At 43.0% G+C, this 20,542-nt stretch overlaps 1 protein-coding gene across 1 annotated transcript; it reads right to left on the bottom strand.

Moving 5' to 3' along the window:
• Nucleotides 1-3,897: 3,897 nt before the first annotated feature.
• On the bottom strand, nt 3,898-16,230 carry ELSPBP1 (epididymal sperm binding protein 1). Its single transcript, XM_026013714.2, has 5 exons — nt 16,161-16,230; nt 10,877-11,014; nt 7,017-7,163; nt 5,841-5,999; nt 3,898-4,057 (listed from the first exon to the last, which is right to left on the bottom strand). The coding sequence occupies exons 1-5, from the start codon at nt 16,228-16,230 to the stop codon at nt 3,900-3,902; spliced, it is 672 nt and encodes a 223-aa protein (XP_025869499.1). The 3' UTR covers nt 3,898-3,899.
• Between the last annotated feature and the right edge of the window lie 4,312 nt (nt 16,231-20,542).

Here is a 20,542-nt window from a genome sequence, read left to right as displayed (position 1 = left end):
AGATGGTAAGAAATATGGAGAAAAATGGAGCAGAAAGTGGTTTAAGGTGTCTGGGAAATAGGAGGAATCCACATTCTATGTAGGGGAAACGAGGGTCTACTCAGTACCAGAGTCTTGTCTAGGGGAAAAGCACTTCCAACACAGTGTAGGGTGAATGCCAAGGCCCTGAGGCAGGAATATAGCTGGCCTGTTGGAGAGGAATGGTGAGAGGCCATGTTGGCTGGAGAGGGGTAGGTGATAATGTATCAGAGTGCATGGGAGGTTAAACCATGTATGTTCTTAGAGGCCAGTCTGAGGACCTTGGAGGATTTTGAGCAGAGGAGTGACATAAACCAGATCACCCTTTAAAATCACCTCCTGTGCCAGCTCCATTCCATCCATACACCTGTTCATCTGCCCATCCCACTCACCCACTTATTCAACGTGGCATTTGCTGAGTCCCTGCTGTATGGCGGGCATTGTTCCAGGTGATGGAAATAGAGCAATGAAAAGGTACTTGACCTCAAGGAGCTTGTATTCTGGAGCCACACAATCCAATGGGATCTTCCATGACAATGGAATGTTCTAGAACTGCATTGTCTGTTATTAGCCCCTGCCACATGTGGCTATTGAGTTTTAAATGTGGTAAGTGAGGCTGAGAAATTGAATTTTATTTTTTATTTTACTAAGTTAACATTCTATCGACAATGATTTTATGAATGATGTAAGTTATATTTAAATATAAGTCACCCTGGGTGGCTATAGACAGCACATGTTCATGCTATACATCTGGGATTATTCTAGGTCCTGGAGACAGGCCAGCAATAAGGTCTTTGCTTTCATATTCCAGTGAGAGGGGAGAAGAAAAAAAATAATCACATAAGAGCAGCTCAGGTTGGCATGAAACTGCAGAAGATAAAGTGAGATGGTTAGCTACTCAGAGAACTAGGGGAGAGGCAAGGGTAGTTTGATTAGCTAGAATGGCCCAAAGGGCATTTCTTGTTTTTTCTGTTAGTGATCTCTACTCCCAATGTGGGGCTTGAACTCATTCCCTGAGATCAAGACTGCTTACTCTACTGACTGGTGCCCCCAGAAAGCATGTCTGTTAATGATGGGCTGTCTCAGGTTGGGTTCCCCTCATGCCTCCTCTGTTGAAGTGTACAGGAAGTTTATCAAGAAGAGTGCTTAGGATTGATACCTGGAGAAGGAAGTGGGATGCAAGTTCATGTGTCTCAGCCCAACCTGCACAAGCTCCTGACTTAGCTCTTCTGACTTGTCTCCCAGGGGTTGAAATGGCTGCACCTTTATACCTGCCCTCATTCAGAGCTTGCATATGGGCTGCCCTGGAAAGGGCACAACCTTGAGCAAGGGAGACCACTCTGTAGCTGCAGACATTCCTGATTTGGGGCTGACCACTGAAGGCTGCCTGCAGATGGCACAGCCGGAGCTGGGCAAGCCCTCTGCAGAATTGGGATCTGGGGGCATGTCTCCATCTTCATTACTGGGTGACTCAGCAGACATTGTGAAGTGAGCAGGGAGGCTCAGGAAGGCAAGGGGAAGGGGATGCCATGCAAGTAGGACACAGAGGCTGGCGTCAGTGTGGTGGCTTCAGGAACAGGGCGGTGGCTAGAGCGTACTGATTGAGGAGACAGAGGTAGAACGTGTGTGAGGGAAGGCTGGAGACGAGGGGGCCACCTGTGGGATCTGGGGGCAGGAGAGCCAGGTTTCCTGTGGTGTGTTTGTGATTAAGGGAAGATCGAACATCTGGTTGTTCTTGAGCTACAGTGGAAAAGCTCTACCATGAGATCTTCCGGCTTCTCAAATGTCTATGCAACATCGTTTTAGACAATCAGACTGGTTGAGGCTGAATGGTTAAATCTATTCCTGATGTCTGCATGCAGTGTGGGACAGTGATAGCAGTTGCTCAGTGTTTTATGAAAGGGGAGGAGGGGGAGGAGCAGGAAGGAGAAGAGGGACAACAACAAAATGAGGATTTTGGGCTCACAGGGAAACAGATTCTGTAATCAATTAATGATGTCTGCCACAGGCATGGGGAGAGAATAGTCAATGTAGTCTTGTAATGAATTTTCTTCTTTTTTAAAAAAAAATTTTTAAAGTCTTTATTTCAATTCCATTTAGTTAACATGTACTGTATTATTAGTTTCAGGGGTAGAATTTAGTGATTCATCAGTTGCATGTAATACCTACTGCTCATTACATCAAATGCAATAAATTTCCTACCCTCTGTTTAACTTACTAATTTATTTATTAATGATTTAACAAGTATCTACAAATGCTCCACCCAAATCTACAGTTTCCCAGAAAGAGATAGCAGGTTGCAGTTCCTTCCAAGGGCCCCTGGGCTAAGAATCTGACCTCCGCCTGTGAGACTCACCACCCAGTCACCAAGGCTTCCTTCACCATACATTCTGGTCCCTCACCTTATCTCATTCCAGAGAGCACAAAGAGCAGCCCTGGGGGTTAACTGTGGGCTCCTTTATTGGTGGTTATGCCACATATTCCCTCTGTTCTTCACAAAGGACCAAGTGATTAAGCAAAATGGCAGACAAGGTACTTCTAAAAGCAATTAAACTTGAAAGACTTGATGAAAATGATGAAGCAGGTTCTAGACTTAGTATGTCCGTCTTCCTCTGAAGATGTTTCTCCTCCCCTTGAAAATAGAATCAAAAGCCAGTATTCAGGTAATAGGTATGCAGTGACTCAAGATGTAATGTGGTTACAAAGTTCTATATTGGTTTTCAAGTCTGAGTCCAAAGGGAGGCAGCTGAGCCAAGGGCAGTTGGATACCCCTGCCCCTCACCTGGCTCATGGGGGTGGGAAGCCACTGAACCATGACCACTGTAATCTCGCTGTAATAGGCTTGGTGGAATAGAGACTTGCAGAAGATAGTTGTGCACTGGTGGACAGAAATCAGAGGCAGGACACTAAAAATGTTCTTAATTCTAGCCACAGCCTGGGGATGACTTGTGGGTATTTTGGTTTTGGTTTTCTTTAGAGAGAGAGAGCATGCTCATGTGTGAGATCATGACCTGAGATCATGACGTCAAGGGACGTTTAACCAACTGAGCTATCCAAGCACACCAGCTTGTGGGTGTTTTTTAATATCCACCTTGTTGAGATGGTACCCAGAGCCCCACAGCCCTATTGATGTCTCGTCTGTTCCAGGAAGATGATTTTCATGACTAATCCAAAATTCAGGAGGAGTCACTAATTTTGGTGTCACCCATAAGCCATATGCATTGTAAGGGCAAACATTGCTAGAAACACCAAAGCTGTCCGCACATCTGATGAAAGGGCTTCTGTTTGTGTTTAAATCCCAGAACCACTGAGTGATTAGGTCAGTGGACCCATGCCAGAGGGTCTGGAGAGCTTCCACAGGCCTTAGAATACTAAAGCCAGAGGAAAGGACTGGAAGGGAGAATGAAGTTTGTCCTGTGGAGATAGCTGAGGACTTATGTGTGGAGGTGGGGGAGGGACCCTCATGATGAGGAGCAGAAGGGAACCCTACCTTTTTGTCCACTGGCTACTCAGTGACGGGGATAGTAGATCCATAACCTGGCACCATGGCCTCCAGGTACCAGACAAGTCCTGGTAATCTCCTTTCAAGCTCATTTTTTCTTCTCACACTCCAGTTTGAGAAATTCCATTTTCCTATCTTGCACACTCAAGGCCTCCTGGACCTAAAACTTGGCATGATACCTTTCTGGGTCTGAAAGAGTCTACCTCCTTCTCATTTGGGAAGCTGTCCCAGTCTCCACCCACCCACCCAACCTCCACTTCACCTCATCTCTAGGACATGGAGCTTACCTTGCTGGTAATCTCAGCTAATCATGCTGAAAGGAACAGACATTACTTTCACACAGTATTGCCCTGGGTGTGTTATGCATCTCACCTTTGCATCAGCAATACACCCAGGTGTGGTCCCGGTCGTAGTTGTAAGAGGTTGCACACCATGTGAGGTTCTCTTTTGTTCCTTTGCCGATACAGTTATAATAATTCTTGTTTTTATAGCTGAATGGGAAGTGGCAGGGAAAGCCAGGAACCAAGGAGGAAATTCCTAGGAAGAAGAAGGGGATAGGATAGTAGTTACCCCTGTGTCTTTACACTGTGGTGAAGGCTTAGGCTTCAGAGCCCATCCTAAAATCAAAATTGGGTCCACATTGCCTGTGGGAGTTTTGTTTGGGCTTGCTCAGAAGCTCCCATTAGAGGAGAGAAATGCTGACCTAATCCTAAATGTCAGATTTTCTTCCTGGGGAAGCTAAATTAGTTCCACTAATAGTAGAAGAAGGACTATGGGCTGTGTGAAAGCACAAGGGGTCCTGGCGGTGGGAGAAAGAAGGACATTATGTCACCAAGGGAACCAGGGAGTGGAGTGGGAAGCACTGAGAGGACATATTACAGGGAGTCTTACCCAAAGATCCTGGATGCGTGAATTCACCACTTGCTAAAATTTATTTGGAACCTGAGTCAGTACTGGTGGGGTTTTTGTGGTCATATGTGGACACACAGAGCCCATGTTCCTAACTGAAGCCCAGCAAGGCTGCATGCACCCTGCCTTCGCTGTGCAGCTTTCCTGCTGTAGACAAGTATTTAAAATGCCCAAATGTAGTGCTGAAGAGCTGTCCAGAGTCCCTGAAGTGCAGGCAGGCTGGGATGTGCCCTATGGGGAAATATTATATTTACAGAAAAATGTTCTGTTTTCCTTCCTTGAGGGCTTCTTCCTTATCATCCACCAAATCTACGTTTGTTCTCCTTTGTTAACAAAATTATCCAAAACGTGCAATAGGGGCAAAAGATTTCCATGTGACCTTTTCATGTCCTTCTAGAGCATTGTCTAAACAGTCCCTAAGGGTCACCTGATTGTCTAGCTCAGGGCCCTGAGATTTGGATTTCATATAATTTTTGTCACAAAATGTGATTCTTCTTTGGACTTTTTAAAATCACTGAGTGGGGCACTTGGTGATATGAGCACTGGGTGATATGCTATATGTGGCAAATTGAACTCCAATAAAAAAAAAACAATTCTTAGATTGGGGTCCCAAAGAAGTGGTCCAGGTGTGGCCCATAGGCAGGATGTGGTTTGCAGACCCCTACTCTAGGGAAATAGAACTTGGTCTGACTTACTATCTGCTGTTGGCTGGAACAAGTTCCCCAACTCTGGAACTTGTAGAAAACTAATACATCATAACTAATTTTTATTCAATAGAGATGCCAATAATTTCTGTCTGGTAGACAAGATAACAACAACAATGGTTTGATTGCTCTTTAGATGTTAACAGATTTTGTGGCTAACTTAACAATCTTGCTTGTACTCAACATTCTTCTCTTCACTGACTTTGTGTATTTCTTATAATTTCCCCTGAATTGGCTTCACTATCCTTCTAGTTACATTATTAATAGATTTTTTTTTCTTTACGTAAGCTCCATGCCCACCCAGTATGGGGCCCAGTGCGGTACTCAATCTCACAACCCTAAGATTAAGACCTGAGATGAGATCAAGAGTTGGATGCTTAACTGAATGAGCCACCCAGGCACCCCAGATTTTTTTAAACCTTAGTATGTGCTTACTCTGTGTTTGTACAGCAAGTGTTAGGTGTTTCACATTTTGAAAATCTTATATTGACCTCTTTCTTTTGGATCTCAAGCAGCCCGTATTTTGCCCATCACACTGTTGCATTGTTTATGTTATTTGCTCATCAGATCCATGAGGGCAGGACTCTGCCTTACTCATTACCATATGCCCACTGTGTCTGGCACACAGTAGGGCTGGATTAGGTGTTTGCTGAGTAAATGAATGAAGGAATCCATCCATGTCCACCCAGTCCCCTTCCCCAGATTACTAGTATCAGCACAGAGGCTCCACTTCCCATCCTCATCCATGTTCTCTGTGGTTGGGCACCAGAGCTTATTGTTTTCATCCTCCATGCATTCAAAGATCGTGCTATTTCTGAAGATGGAGGGGAAGATGCAGGGCTTGCTGAAAGAATTTCCGCCATACTCTGAAAATAATTATGGAAAGGTCACAGGGACAAGAAGAGACAACAAAAAGAGCTTCCATTTATCACACATGAACTTAGGCACCATAACACTGAACGCGCCCAATCAAGTTCTCGTGATGCTATTATGTCCACTTTGCATATAAGTGAGAACCCAAATCATTCATGACCACACAGTTTACTGTCTCCCTGAACAAAGGCTTTTGTGTTCCACAGGCTTTATCAACAGAGTTATCGTGAGATTTAAGGATAAGGTTGATAGTGTTAAGGACCCAAGTGATGGATGTCTAGGGGAAAGATAAAATCAAGGTTTTATATGGGATTAAGATTTTTTGAGTGCTAAGGGAAGAACATAATTAAGACTTTGGGAATAAGTATGCCCATGGATAGGTGCCTTGCCTGAATCTTCATCTCGATGGAGGCAACACTACTTAGTGGGGAAGCATGGGCATTAGAGCCATATGAACTTGAATTCAAATCCTAACTCTGACATCACCTAGGAGAATGACCTTGGGCAAGACTTAATTTTACTGGGACCATTTGCTGAATAGAGAAAAAAAAAAAGCATCTCATAGAACTTCCACGGAAAGATTCAATGAGAGATTATATATAGAGGTCCTGGATTATAGTCTAATACAGAGAGAGCTCTAGAATGAATGGAGGTCATTAAGAAGTGAAGAGTATGCATAGAATTAAGATGAAATGTACGTAGGGTCCAGCACTGGGTGAATCTGCTTATTGGCAACCGCAATACTTGAAAGCCAGTGTCAGGACTACACCCCATGGTTTTGGTTCTTGGGACAACCAGATTTTTGGTGCTGATGTTGGAGACTCAGGGGAACATGGTCTCAGGTCATTCCTGCCTCCTGTAGTTATCCTAATGTACTCTTTAAGAAGACACTTCATTTCTAGAAGTATTGCTCCCATTGCTCTACCCCGTGTCACCATGATCACCTGAGGAGAATTGTTGCTGTCCCCCCACTCCCCACCAAACACTCCATCCCTGCTCCAGTGCCTCACCGTTGGTTTCACAGTATTTCCACTGCTGATTCTCATCAAAGCTGGAGGTGACTGAGCACCACAGCCTTCTGAGGAAGCTGCCCTCCGTGATGCAGCTGTTATGGGACTTTCCTCGAAAGATGAAGGGGAAGATGCATCGTGGGTAATCTGTACAGAAAGGAGCCCATGAGTGGTTTGACTTTCTCCAGCCATTGATGGGACAGTCATTTAATCATTCATTCATCCATCCATCCATCCATCCATCCATCCATCCATCCATTAGCCACCAAAGTACAGAACAAGTATCAAGTCTGGAAGAGATTTTATTCATTCATTTCATCAAGTGTTTCATAAAGAAAGCCTTCTCCTGTACTTTCAACCTCAAAGCTTCCCCAACAGAGTCCCCAGTCTCAACTCTGGCACCCCCACCTGCTGAACAAACATACTTCACCATGTCTTAAAAATGAATCTCTTAGGGTCAGCAAAAGACCTGTAGAAATCAGGTCACAACAAAGAATTTTGATGGTTTATGATCAACAGATGAAGTCAAGACCTTGACATAAAAGGAATGTTGCCATTACTGAAAAAAATGTCAAATATCAGAGAAGTCAAATACAGTAAAATTATCATCTAGGTGCTTGTACCTTCTTGCAACTTTCATAGATAGATTGAATTTCCCACCAGAAATGTTAATACAGCAAATATAATTTCAGACATTATGTTTACAGTGGGTGGATTTATTTTAAGTGAGAAAATCAGGGTCATTTGGAGATGATGGAGGGGTTTAATAAACGAAGGGACGAGGGAAGGCTTCCTTGAGCAGGTTGTATTTGAGAAGAGGCTCTCACAATGTGGAGAAGCCAGCCACACAAAAATTGGGGGGAACTGAAGTACAGGCAGAGAGAATAATAGTGTGAAGACTTCAGATACAGGAAGGAGTTCAGAACATTCAAGAAACATGACAACCAGTGTAGCTGGAGCTCAGCAGTCAAGGAAGAGAATGGGAGATGATGAAGACAGAAAGGGCAAGGTCCTGTAGAGCTTTGCAGACCAAGGTGAGAGGATCTTCCCCTCCTTCTTTTGCTTTCTCTTCCTCCCCCTCGTCCTTCTTCCCTTTCTCCTTCCTATTGAGTAGTAGGAATTCTTTTGGATATTTCAGATATTAACCCCTTATCAGATATATGATTTGCAAATATTTTCTCCCATTCCATGGTTGCCTTTTCATTTTATTGATGGTTTATTTTGCTATACAGCAGCTTTGTAGTTTGATGTAGTCCCACTTGTTTATTTTTGCTTTTGTTGCCTTTGATTTTGGGGTCAGATAAAAAAAAATCATTGCCAAGCCTGCTTATGGTTTCACATTTTATTTTCAAGTCTTCAATCATTTCAAGTTGACTTTGTGTACAGCGTAAAATATGGATTTTGTTTCATTCTTTTGCATGTGGCTGTCCATTTTTCCCAACACCACTTATTGAAGACATTGTCCTTTCCCCCATTGCATGTTCTTGGCTCATTTGTCATAAATTAATTGACCATATATGCATGGGCTTATTTCTGGGCTCTCAATTCTGTTCCATTGATCCGTGTGTCCATTTTTATGCCAATACCATACTGTTTTTATTACTATAGCTTTGCAATATAGTCTGAAATCAGGAAATGTGGTGCCTCCTCCTTTGCATTGGCTTTTCCAGGGGTCAGGATATATTTCTAAGTGTGCAGGTGAGCTACAGAGGTATTCAGGTCCCACTTGAGCAGGGGGAGTAGCATTGCCTGACTTCACATTCCAAAAAGATTTCTTTGACTGATGTGTGGGGAATTGGCTGGAGGAAGGTGGGGGGCTGGTTTGAGGAGACCTGTTAGCAAATTTTGGCAAGCAGAGGTGACGATGATTCAGAAAAGGATGGAGGCAGTGAAGCAGCTTCTTTCCAGAAGCTAAAACTAGGATCTATTTTGGCAGCAAAATTAAGTCTGGTTTATGGATTACACATGGGATGGGAGGTAAGGGATTAGGGATGATTCTGTTTTTCTGATTTACACAGCGGTGGCACCTTGTCCTTATTTGAAGAAACCTACAAACGAGCAGGAAAGCCTCTGCACACAATATATATTTCTAGCGATATGAATATCATAAGCTAAGATGTCTAGTGATTGCCATGGATACCCGTTTCGGATTCCACTATTTAACTCATGAGGTGAAGCATCCTGCAAGGCATTACTTGGGAATGCCCCTGGAAAACCACTTCCCCACCACTGTGGGGCAAGGCTAAGATGTTAAAGCTGTTCACAGGTAGTTAGTAACCCACCAGTATGGGTCCAAAGAACATTACTTGCCTCAGGAGCCAGAGCTGAGAGAGGAGATGCAAAAGGCAAACCTTCATCTGTACAAGAGCCTTCGGTGATATGGCTGAAAGAGGTTTAATTAAATGCAGATTGTTGAATATCTTGGCCTTGACTGTGTCTAGTATATGCACTTTTGGCAAAGTTTTGTCCCCTTTTGTATATTTTATGCTTGTTCCAGGACCTCTTTTCCAGAATTTTAAAAATTATTTTTATTATTTTATTATTTTTAGATTTTATTTATTTGTTCACGAGAAACACACAGACAGAGAGGCAGAGACACAGGCAGAGGGAGAAACAGGCTCCATGTGGGGAGCCCGACGTGGGACTCGATCCCAGATCTCCAGGATCAGGCTCTGGGCTGAAGGCGGCACTAAACCGCTGAGCCACCGGGCTGCCCCCCAGAATTGTTTTTAAATTTGTTTCTAATTTTCAGATTCAGTTTAAACCAGTTGATCTTGATTTGCATCGTTTGAACTAGAGGAATATTTTCAACCAGGGGTAGCATTGCTTCCAGGTTTGGTTTCGGTTTTTCAATGGAACAGGGCTTCTTTGTAGTCATTTTTGACTCTTATAATCAAAGAGATTTTACTTGGAGGTACAAGCCTCTGGCCACTTTTTAATATCTTTTAGGTGAGTTATGATCATGCATGCTTATTGCTTTATTATCAATTTGTCTCATTTTATTTCTGTCTTATATTGCAGTTATGGAATTACGTTGATTTATCTTGAAATTATGAATTTAGGATAGGTAATGTTCTTTATACATTTTATTTCAGGATAGAAAAAGGAATGTTTTATTTACTATCAAAGGGAGCATTTGATCTAAGAGAGTCAAGAACAGTGGTATGAGGGAGAAGTAAATCCTGCATATTCAAAAGCCAGCTACTACTAGGAACAATTAAAATGTCCAACAATAAAATATTAGTTAAAACAAACAAAATGCCTTTTATCCTGTGCACAAAAGATCAAAATCATATAATTACAAAGATGTCTTGGGTTTTGAGAATAAAGTAAACAGAGTCTTTCAAATCTCCTCTCTATTATACTTTGTTTCTGTCTTTCCTTATTAATTTAAAAAATCAAGAAAGAGACAAAGAATACAGTGGTTCAGAGAGCACCATTTTCAACACTATCATTGTTAACATTATTACCCTATACTAGCATCCAGTGTTTTGCCTTCCGGGAGGATTTTTTTTTCTAAAGATTTTATTTATTTATTCACGAGAGACAGAGAGAGAGAGAGAGACAGAGAGAGAGGAGAGAGAGAGAGAGAGGCGGAGACACAGACAGAGAGCAAAGCAGGCTCCATGCAGGGAGCCCGACATGGGACTCAATTCCCTGTCTCCAGGATCACACCCTGGGCTGAAGGCGGCGCTAAACCGCTGAGCCACCCAGGCTGCCCCGGGAGCATTTTTTATGCACACACACGTATATCATAACTCATCTTCAAAAATATGATTATATTATACAAATCCACATATTCTTTTTTGCAATCCATCATTTGAAGAGGACTGCTGAGGGGACAGTGTGGCGCCACTCACCGTCTGCCATGCAGAATTTCCACTGCCCATTATAAACAGCTCTGGTTGCACACCAAGGAGAGAAGCTATTGGTTTTGATGCAAGAGAAGTAAGAAGACCCCTTGTAGACGAAGGGAAATACACATGAATCTTTCTGATCTATAAGACAGAGAGACAAAATATTGTGACAGGGCTTTGTCACAATGAGTGAGCCAAGGATGAGTCTTGGTTTTATTCCCTGGGGGGGGTTTGAAGGCAACATGTGGAGCTTTAGCATCCAAATTTCTCATGACATATAAGGGCATGTCCAGTTTATACTGAGACCCAAAGTACAGGGAAGGAGTCTCATAAACCATAAAAACAACTGGGATGAAGTTTTCCTCCAGACCATCGGAGTACCATCAATGTTACACAAAATGCATTTGGTAAAGGTCACAAGATCACATTAGGTAATAGAAGAGACACACAGTCAAATAATTCTGAAAAATGATTTTGTTTTTCAATGCTCTTTTCAATCTTTCTGATTACACAAAAGAGAAAGCTTCACTTTAATGCTAGTATTTCTCTACCATGTCTCTAATTCTTAATAATCTCCCTTTTTAACAACAAACAACAACAACCAAAAAAAGAGGGCATGATTCAGGCTCAAAGCCTTTTTGGGACAATAGCATCTAGTAGAATATAATAATGGGATTTTGTTTTCATAGTATTTATTTTTGTTTGCAATTTCTATTTATGGCAAGTAGTAGCATTTTTACAGATTACAGAGCTGATGTTAACTATTCTTTAAAATAGGATGTTAAAGTGAAGAAAAGTGATCACGTTTAAAGAAGAAGGCTAAGTAAATGATAGTGCTGGTGCTATGAAGATGTGGCAAATATTGAGGGCGTGGTACCTGGATGAGTAAAATTGGAAAAATGCAACCCTTGGCCTTTGTATTCCTCGGTAAGAAGACAGGGACTTTGTCTTTGACACAGTGCATCCTCGGAAACTAGAATAGTGACTTGCTCATAGTAGATGCTTAAGAAAGAACTGAAAGAATGAAGAAATAATTTCACAAAATACCGCATGAAAAAAAAGCTAAATGAGTTTCTTTAATGAAGAATTCATCAGAAGGGTCAATACTCAAATGAGAATTGAATTAGCAAGAGGTGTTTGGAGTATATTGAATAATCCTTCCTCCTCACTCCCTGATACCTCTGGAGACTAATGGTCCCTGAAACACATCTTGTGAAATTCTCTTCTAGCTCAAATTTTTCACATCATGCAGAAGGAAGTGAGGAACCATGTAAGATAAAGCATCATTTCAACTTAATACTTTTTTTCTTTTTTAGCAGAACTAGAATGAGAATTTTTAATCTACTGGTTGAGGATCACAGCTTTTCTCTCTGCCTTCATCCTGTCATTCCCTCTTTTCCTCCCTTCCTTCCTCCCTCAAAGATATAATGAAGGCTTACTATGACTAAGACATTCTGATAGGTTATTTATGTGCATGCATATACGTGTGTGTCCTCATGGTCCAAACCTAGGCAAAGCTTCCATGGATTCACCAAACCTATCTTCTTTTTCTTTCTGGGCTCCTAGCTAGAACCCATTTTTTGGCCTCTTTTATAGTTAGGTGGGACCACATGACTCGTTACAACTCATGGAATGTGGGTGGAAATGATGTCCACCATTTCCTTGCTCAGAAAAGTCCCAAGCAAACCTCCATGCTCCTTTCTTCCTCAGCCAGCTGGACACACAGCAGTGGTTCTCGATGGAGAAGGGGACATTAGATAATGTTTGGGGACATTTTGGTTGTTACAGCTAGGAGAGGAGGGAGCCAGTACCTGTACCACTGGTATCTACTGGGCAGAGGCCAGAGATGTTTCTAAACATCTTACCACACACAGATTCCAGAACAAAGTCATCTGGCCCCAAATGTCAATAGTGCCCAGGTTGAAAAAGTTAGGTAAAAGGACCCTGCAGAGAACAATGAAGCCCTAGGGGATGTTGGAGCCACAATGCAGAAGCGTCCTATATCTCTGAATCACAATGAAAGAGGCATCCCACCAAACAGCCACACTGAAGTGCTAGATGAGTTTGACAAGAACTAGATGAGTTTGAATTGAACCACTGACATTTGCGGATAGTTAATCTGTTACCAATACAGACGAATAAGACATCCTCTCTATCTTCAGTCTGGTAGCCCCGTCTCTTCTGGATCAGATTCTTACCCTGTATAATCTGACAGAGGCCATCATAAGGGTGAGTGAGGAATGTGCTAAGAGAGGGTGGAAAAGGCCGACCTCCATTTCTGAGCTTCGCCAATGGGTTGATGAAAGTAGAGGTCCTTAGGTCACAGTGCATTGTCCACCTCTTGGTCTCAGAACTTTTAAATCTTGGTTTTGTAAAGTTGAGACCAGTTAATATCTGGAAAGTGCTTAGAAGAGGACCTGGGACATGACTGCTACACCATCATTACCATCACAGTCATCATTGTCATCAGTGATTCTCAGTCATGGACACCACCAGTATGTATGATGCTGGTGGTGAGGGGAGGGCAGGCAGATGCCCCCTGGACACAGGATTAAGATTATCCTTGGGAGTCGTTAGTAAGGATCAACACATAATAGATACTATTAGCCATCTGCAAAGTAACTCAGCAGATGGTCTAATCTTCTTAAATGGGTTAAAATCCTCCATAATCTGGGCCCTGCAGAACCTCTCTGTTCTCACTGCCTGATTAACATTTCCTCGACCTTCCTCCACGTTCTTTCTTGTCTTTGGCATTTGGCTCATGCCCTTCATCCTGCTCTTTTCTTTATTCCTAGCTTTATTCCCTGTTACTCATCTATATAACTTGGTTCAATGTGGATCAACACTCTTCTCCACTCTCCCTGCTGAGCAGGGAGCCTGCTTCTCTGTCTCCCTCTGCTCCTCCCTGCTTCTCCCCCTCCCTCTGCTCCTTCCCCTGCTCATATTCTCTTGCTTGTTTGCTCACTCTCTCAAATAAATAAATAAAATATTTTTTTTAAAAAAAAAGAATATAGTTACCTGTTTATGTGTCTATCACTCTCATTTGCTGTAAGCTCTCTGAGTATAAGCCATGAATTTCATTTATTGCTAGCTATGTTTCTGGCCCATTGCACCCTGCCTGGCATTTGGGAATCATTTTGTAAATGTGTATGGAACAAATTAGTTCATAAATATGTGCAGAGAAGACTTAGGGATGCCAAGTTTCGCCACCGGAATATGGGTGTGGTCTCAGGAAGGTATGACCAGAATGAGACAATAACTGGTAAAGCTGGCATCGTTCCCTGTCTAAATAAACTATGAGTTTTTAGCCTTTGGGGGACCTCTCTATTCTTATGAGAAGCTAGACCTTCTCTCTAGGAAAATACTCATACCTCCCTGTGGCAGAGACTGCTGTGTGTTCAAAACCAGCTTCATCTTCCTTCCTACTGCTAAAAACTACATTTCCCAGACTCCCTTGTAGCTAAGTATCCTGTGAGTTCTGGCCAGTGGAAATGGGAGAAAGTGACAGATATCAATCACTTCCTGGCCAAACAAACCTCTCTTCCAAGATCATCAGACACTTGATTCTTGTCTATCAGCTTCAAGCATAGAATCCACAGGGCATCCTGAAGCCCTAGAGGATGGTGAAGACCCACGGTGGAAGGTGATGGATCCCTGCTGACCAGATGCACCCTCATTGGACTTTATAGAAATAAAATGCTTTGTGTTAAGCTGCTGAAAGTTTGTAATTTGTCTGTTTCAATATCTATTCTCAATACTCTGATAAATACACACCTTCTTTTATACTAATCCAGGGCTTCGTGAACTCATGCTTTCCCAGTGAACTCAGGTTAGGAATCTCTGGAATAAAGAATGTTATCAGTGAAAAAGGACTTTGTGGAATAAAAGGGCATGAAAACGGGAATGTTTCTTGAGGGTTTATCAGGCAGAAAAGGAGTTTAGTTGTAGAGAATAGTTTCAACATAGCTTGAATGAACTACATATAATCAAGGTCTCTCTTTGTTCTGCTTCTGTGCTTACCATAAGATCTTTGGGTGGTTGATTTAGATTCCTAGATATATGAAGAGTATAGCCTCACACCCACTAGAATGGCTACTTTTTTTAAAAAAAAAAAAAGCAGAAAACAACAAGTGTTGGCAAAGATGTAGAGAAATTGGAACTCTTGCACTGTTGATGGGAATATAAAATGGTGCGGCTGCTTTGGAAAATAGTATGGCAGTTCCTCAAAAAATTAAACATAAAATTACCATATGACGCAACAATTCCCCCTCTGGGTATATCTCTACAAGAATTGAAAGTGGATTCTCAGAGAAGTATTTGTTACACCCTATGTTTATAGCAGCATTATTCACAATAACCAAAAGTTAGAAACAATCCAAGTCCATCAGCGGATGAATGGATAAACAAAATGTGGTATGTACATGTGTGTATCACACACACAGTGGAATATTATTCAGCCCTAAAAGGGAAATCTGACAGCTGCTACAACATGGATGAATCTGGAGGACATTATGCTAAGTGACATAAGCCCGTCAGAAAAAGACAAGTACTGTTTGCTTCCACTTTCATGAGGTATCTAGAGCAGTCAAATTCATAGATACAGAAAGCAGAATGATGGTTGTCAGAGGTTGGAGGGAGGGAGAAATCCAAGTTGTTTAATGGGTACAGAGTTCTTTTAGTTTTGCAAGCTGAAAAGAGTGCTGGCTATTGGTTATACAACAACATGAATGTACTTCTACTGAATTGTACACTTCAAAATGGTTAAGATGGTGAATTTTATCTTCTGGGCATTTTACCACAATTTAAGAAAAATTGTGGAGGGTCTAAGTTGGAGTCTGATGACACAATCCGTTGGAATCATAGAGGCCTCCCCCTTTTTTTGAGAGAGAGAGAGAGAGAGATTGAGCATGTGAGTGGTGGGAGAGGGCCAAAGAGAGAGGGAGAGAATGGCTCAGAGCCCAACTTGGGGCTCGATCTCACGGACCTGAGTCAAAATCCAGAGTCAGACGTGTAACTGACTGAGCCACCCCTAGAGCCCCCCTTTTAATGAACATAACTGCACATCCCTACCATGTTCCTGAGCATCATGAAAGGTGCTTGTGTCAATTACAGCAGCCACCTGCTTACCCATGGTCTGACTTTCCATGTTGTCAGCTATCCGTAGTCAAGACAGTCCAAAAGCAGATGATTCTCTATCTCCTCCCTACTTGAATCCAGGAGTCTTTACTTTGGCCCTTTCATTCTTTCTGGTTTCCAAATCCTCCCCAGATTTTTCCAGTATACTCACTTCCACTTGTCTCATAGAAGTAGAGGAGGAAAGTTGTCCATCCCAACAGATAACTGGACCATGGGTTCATTTCAACTGGCCTCTTCTTTCTGCATTGAAGGAGGACAAAAACATTTTTTAAAAGATTTTATTTATTTATTTATTTATTTATTTATTTATTTATTTATTTGAGAGAGAGGGTGTGTGTACACACAACCAGGAAGGAGGGGCAGAAGGAGAGGGAGAAACAGACTCCCTGCTGAGCAGGGAACCTGATTTGCGGCTTTACCCCAGTACCCCAAGATCATGACCTGAGCCAAAGGCAGATGCTCAACTGCCACCCAATGCCCCAGGAAGACAAAAATTTTGCTCCTGTGGGTCCCTTCTTCTTTCACGAACTCCCAGGTCTGGTGTCATGCATGCTGTTTTACTTTCTATCCCCAGAGGGCAGTGAAGAATTATTTACTCTTACAGGGAAGAAAAAATACATACACTGTCATTATGGAGTGGACAGTGTAACGGGAAGGAGAGATGTAGGAATTTGTTGAGCACTTACTGCATTTCAGGCTACACATTCAACACACATTATGCTACTTGGTTCTCACAAATGAAATGATAGCTATTTTAATCGCATTTCACAGATGAGGAAGCTGAGGTTCAGAGAAGCTAAGTGATCTGAGTTGATTACACAACGAGAAAATGACAGAATTCTAACCCACATAAGTGGCTCCAAGGGCTCTACTCATCATGGGGATCTTTAGCATAGCCTTAAACCCTCCCCATGGATAACACCCATCTCTGGCTGGATATTAAAGTACTTTAATAGGGCAGCCCGGGTGGCTCAGCAGTTTAGCGCTGCCTTTGGCCCAGGGTGTGATCCTGGAGAACCAGGATCGAGTCCCACATTGGGCTTCCTGCATGGAGCCTGCTTCTCTCTCTGCCTGTGTCTCTGCCTCTCTCTCTCTCTCTCTCTCTCATGAATAATAAATAAAATCTTTAAAAATAAAAAATAAAGTACTTTAATAATCAGCATTTACCATCCTCACTAGCCATAATTTCTACTGGCTCTATTTGCCTCTGTACCATTTCCTTAATGACACATAGATGTGCCATTCTCTGTAGAAACAACAAGCCAGGATTGGAATTGGTGGTCTGGTTTTGTCTTGAGGCTCAGCTACTATCACCACTTCTATTGCTGGCTACGTTTTTGAGCGCCTACCATATGCCACTTTCTAACAACCTGATGAGCAGGCATGATCAGCTATGTTTTACAGAAGATTGAGACCAAGATTTGGGAGATTAAGTAACTTATCCAAGCACCGCAGGTGGTAAGTGACAGATCTCGGGTTCAACTGCAGTCCTGTCTACATCAGTGTCAGAGTCCTCAAACTCCATAAACCACTTCCCCTCCATGGGCCTGTGTTCCCTCACCTGCAGAGTGTAGGTTAATAACTCCTGCCTCTGGGGGAGGCCATGAGGGTCCAGGCAGATCCTGATGTGAAAGTGTCTTTCCATTGTAAATTGTTACTTGTGTTTATGATTAATTAAGGCAAATATCAAGGTAGCTCAGGGGAGACATCAGATGGTACCAATTCTTAGCAACAAATCTAGATGGTGGATTGGGGTAAAAAATATCCCAAGGCCATTGATTCAGGTCTTCAAACAGGTAGGGGACGCCATTGAGCACTTGGGTCTGAGAACACATCCTTTCACTTGGCTTTCCTGCTACCTATTGGAGCATTTTCTGATTTTTTTTGTTGTTGTTGTTATTTTTAACCACAGCACCATGCCCCAAACTTACTTTGCCTGAGTGATGTCTCATTCGCTGCCTACCTGCTCATGACTAACTCTGACTGGTGGTTCAGACACTGTAGTTGGATGATGTACCTTTGATTGTGGAGGATTAGCAGGTCCTGGTTGAAATCCTAACTCTACCATTTACCACCTGGGTAACCTTTGGAAATTGCTTAAATTCTCCAAGCCTTAGTTTTATCATCTAAAAAGATGGGGATACTGGGGTGCCTGGGTGGCTGTCAGTTAAGCATCTGCCTTTGGCTCAGGTCACGAACCCTAGGGTCCCCATGGGTTGAGCCCCATGTCGGGCTCCTGGCTCAGGGGGAAGTCTACCCCTTTCCCTGCTCCTGCTCTCTCACTGTCTCTCTCAAATAAATAAATAAAATCTTTTTTAAAAATGGGGTTACTAATCTTACCTATCATTTAGGGTTGTTAATGGTGATTAAATGAGATCAGTAAAAAATAACAGGTAATACTCATTGAGTGTTATACACTATTCTAAATTCATTATGATCTTGGTAGTAACCCAAAGCAGGGGCACTAGTATTACTTCCATTGCATATTTGGGGAAGTTGAGGCCCAGAAAGCTAAAGTATCTTGCTTAGGATCACAAACCTCATAAGTGATGGGGGTCCTACCTGAACTCTGACAACCTAATTCCAGAAACTGGGATCTTAGCTGCTGTGTGACACTGTCTTCAGGCTTACCATGGGATCTAATATGTGCTAAGCACCCCAAAAATGGCAGCCAAAATCACTGTTCGTACCAGACCTCTCCAGGCAAACTTTACTTCTGAGTGTCAAGGTTGTATTTTCAACTGCCTTCCCAGTATAGCCATCTATACTTGAGATGCCCCTCAAATGCCTCCGATTCCAAGATTCAACTCCTGATATAAAACCCCAAACACACACACACACACACACACACACACACACACACACACACCATGACTTGATTTAATTGTACCATGTTCTCTATGGTCTGAATGTTTGTGACTCCCTCAAGTTCATATGTTGGAATACCAATTCCCAAAGTTTTGGCAGAAGGAGGTAGGAGTGATGAGGTCATGAGGGTGAAGCCTCATGAGTGGGATTAATACTCTTATAAAAGATCCCCCTTGGGGCACCTGGGTGGTTCAGTGGTTGAACATCTGCCTTTGGCTTAGGTAGTGATCCAGGGGCCCTGGGCCCGAGTCCCGCATTTGGCTCGCCACAGGGAACCTGCTTCTCCCTCCCAAGAGTAAAGCTTTCTCCTCCCTCATGTCCCATCAGTCATCAAATCCCGTGGCTTCTACTTCCTGAATGGCTCTTGAACTCAGCATCTTCTGTCTCTCCTGCTCCTGCAAAGGCAGGCTTTCCTCTTCCCTCTCCCAAATGGTTGTCGTTCCCTCATGGATCCTGGACTCTAGGCTCTTCCCTGTCCTGTCTGCAGGGCTGCTGATGGGGCCTCCCTTGGGGCTTGCTTTTTTTCTTTTTCTTTTTTTAAGATTTTATTTATTTATTTGATATAGAAAACCAGAGAGCACAAACGGGGGGAGCAGCAGAGGGAGCAGGAGAAGCATGCTCCCTGCCAAGCAGTGTGCCCAACTCAGGTCTTGATCCTGGGATCCTGGGATCATGAACTGAGCCAAAGGCAGACACTTAATGACTGAGCCACCCTTGGTGCTTGCTTTTAAGCATTCATTCAGGAACAGATATTTACTGATATTTACTGAACCTGTGATATGTGGGCCACAGGGCTAGGGGATGAGAGACAGCAGCGTGTGAGACAGGCCCGGCCCCTGCCTTCCTGGGGTTGGCCATCTTCAAAGGAGCCAGACTAGAAGGGAATAAACCAGAGACAAGCATATAACTCTTGCTCGTGATCATGGCAAAGATGAAGGACAGAGGCTTCAGTAAGGAAGAACTGGGGCAAGGTGACTGGTTAGGAGGCCAAGGGAGGCTCTTCTGAGAAAATGACATAGAAACAGACCTGCAGGAAGAGCGGGATATAGACACGAGGGGAGTCGGGGTCATGGTGGCTCATCTGGGCAGAAGAGGCAGGATGTGAGAAAGAGTTAGGTATATTTAAGGAAAAGCTGAACCTGATGTGTCTGGGGCTGGGAGGAGTGAGGCCTGAGAGATGCTTGGTGAGGTGGATGGGGCTAGACCCTGCAGAGCCTTCTTTAGATTCTAAATGAAAATGGAAGCCACTGGAGAGATTAAAGAGGGGGCAAGGGACATCCATCAATTCACAATTCTCCATCACTTCTATAATACAACCCACCGTCCATACCTGGCCTTCCCCTAAAAGCTCATTCCTTATCGCTCTTGTTCTCCCTTGATCCACCCCATTTACACCAGGCCTTTCACTGCTTCCAGCACAGACCAAGCTTCCTTACACCTCAGGGCCTTTGTGCTTTCTCTTTTCTCCACCTGGATGCTTCCCCCCAGGTATCTGCATGACTTGCTTCTTCGTACCATAAAGGATGTTGTACAAATACAAGGAGTTGATACGGACTGACGCTCTGGAATGTTAATGAGCCTACTTGGATGAAGACATGGATATTAATAGAAAATATTTGGAGGTGGTTCAAGACAATGATTGAACTGTAAAGTGATCTTTAAGAT

This window comes from Vulpes vulpes, chromosome 1 (genome assembly GCF_048418805.1).
Source record: "Vulpes vulpes isolate BD-2025 chromosome 1, VulVul3, whole genome shotgun sequence".
Lineage (NCBI taxonomy): Eukaryota > Metazoa > Chordata > Mammalia > Carnivora > Canidae > Vulpes > Vulpes vulpes.
This window is presented reverse-complemented; position numbering and strand designations above follow the sequence as displayed.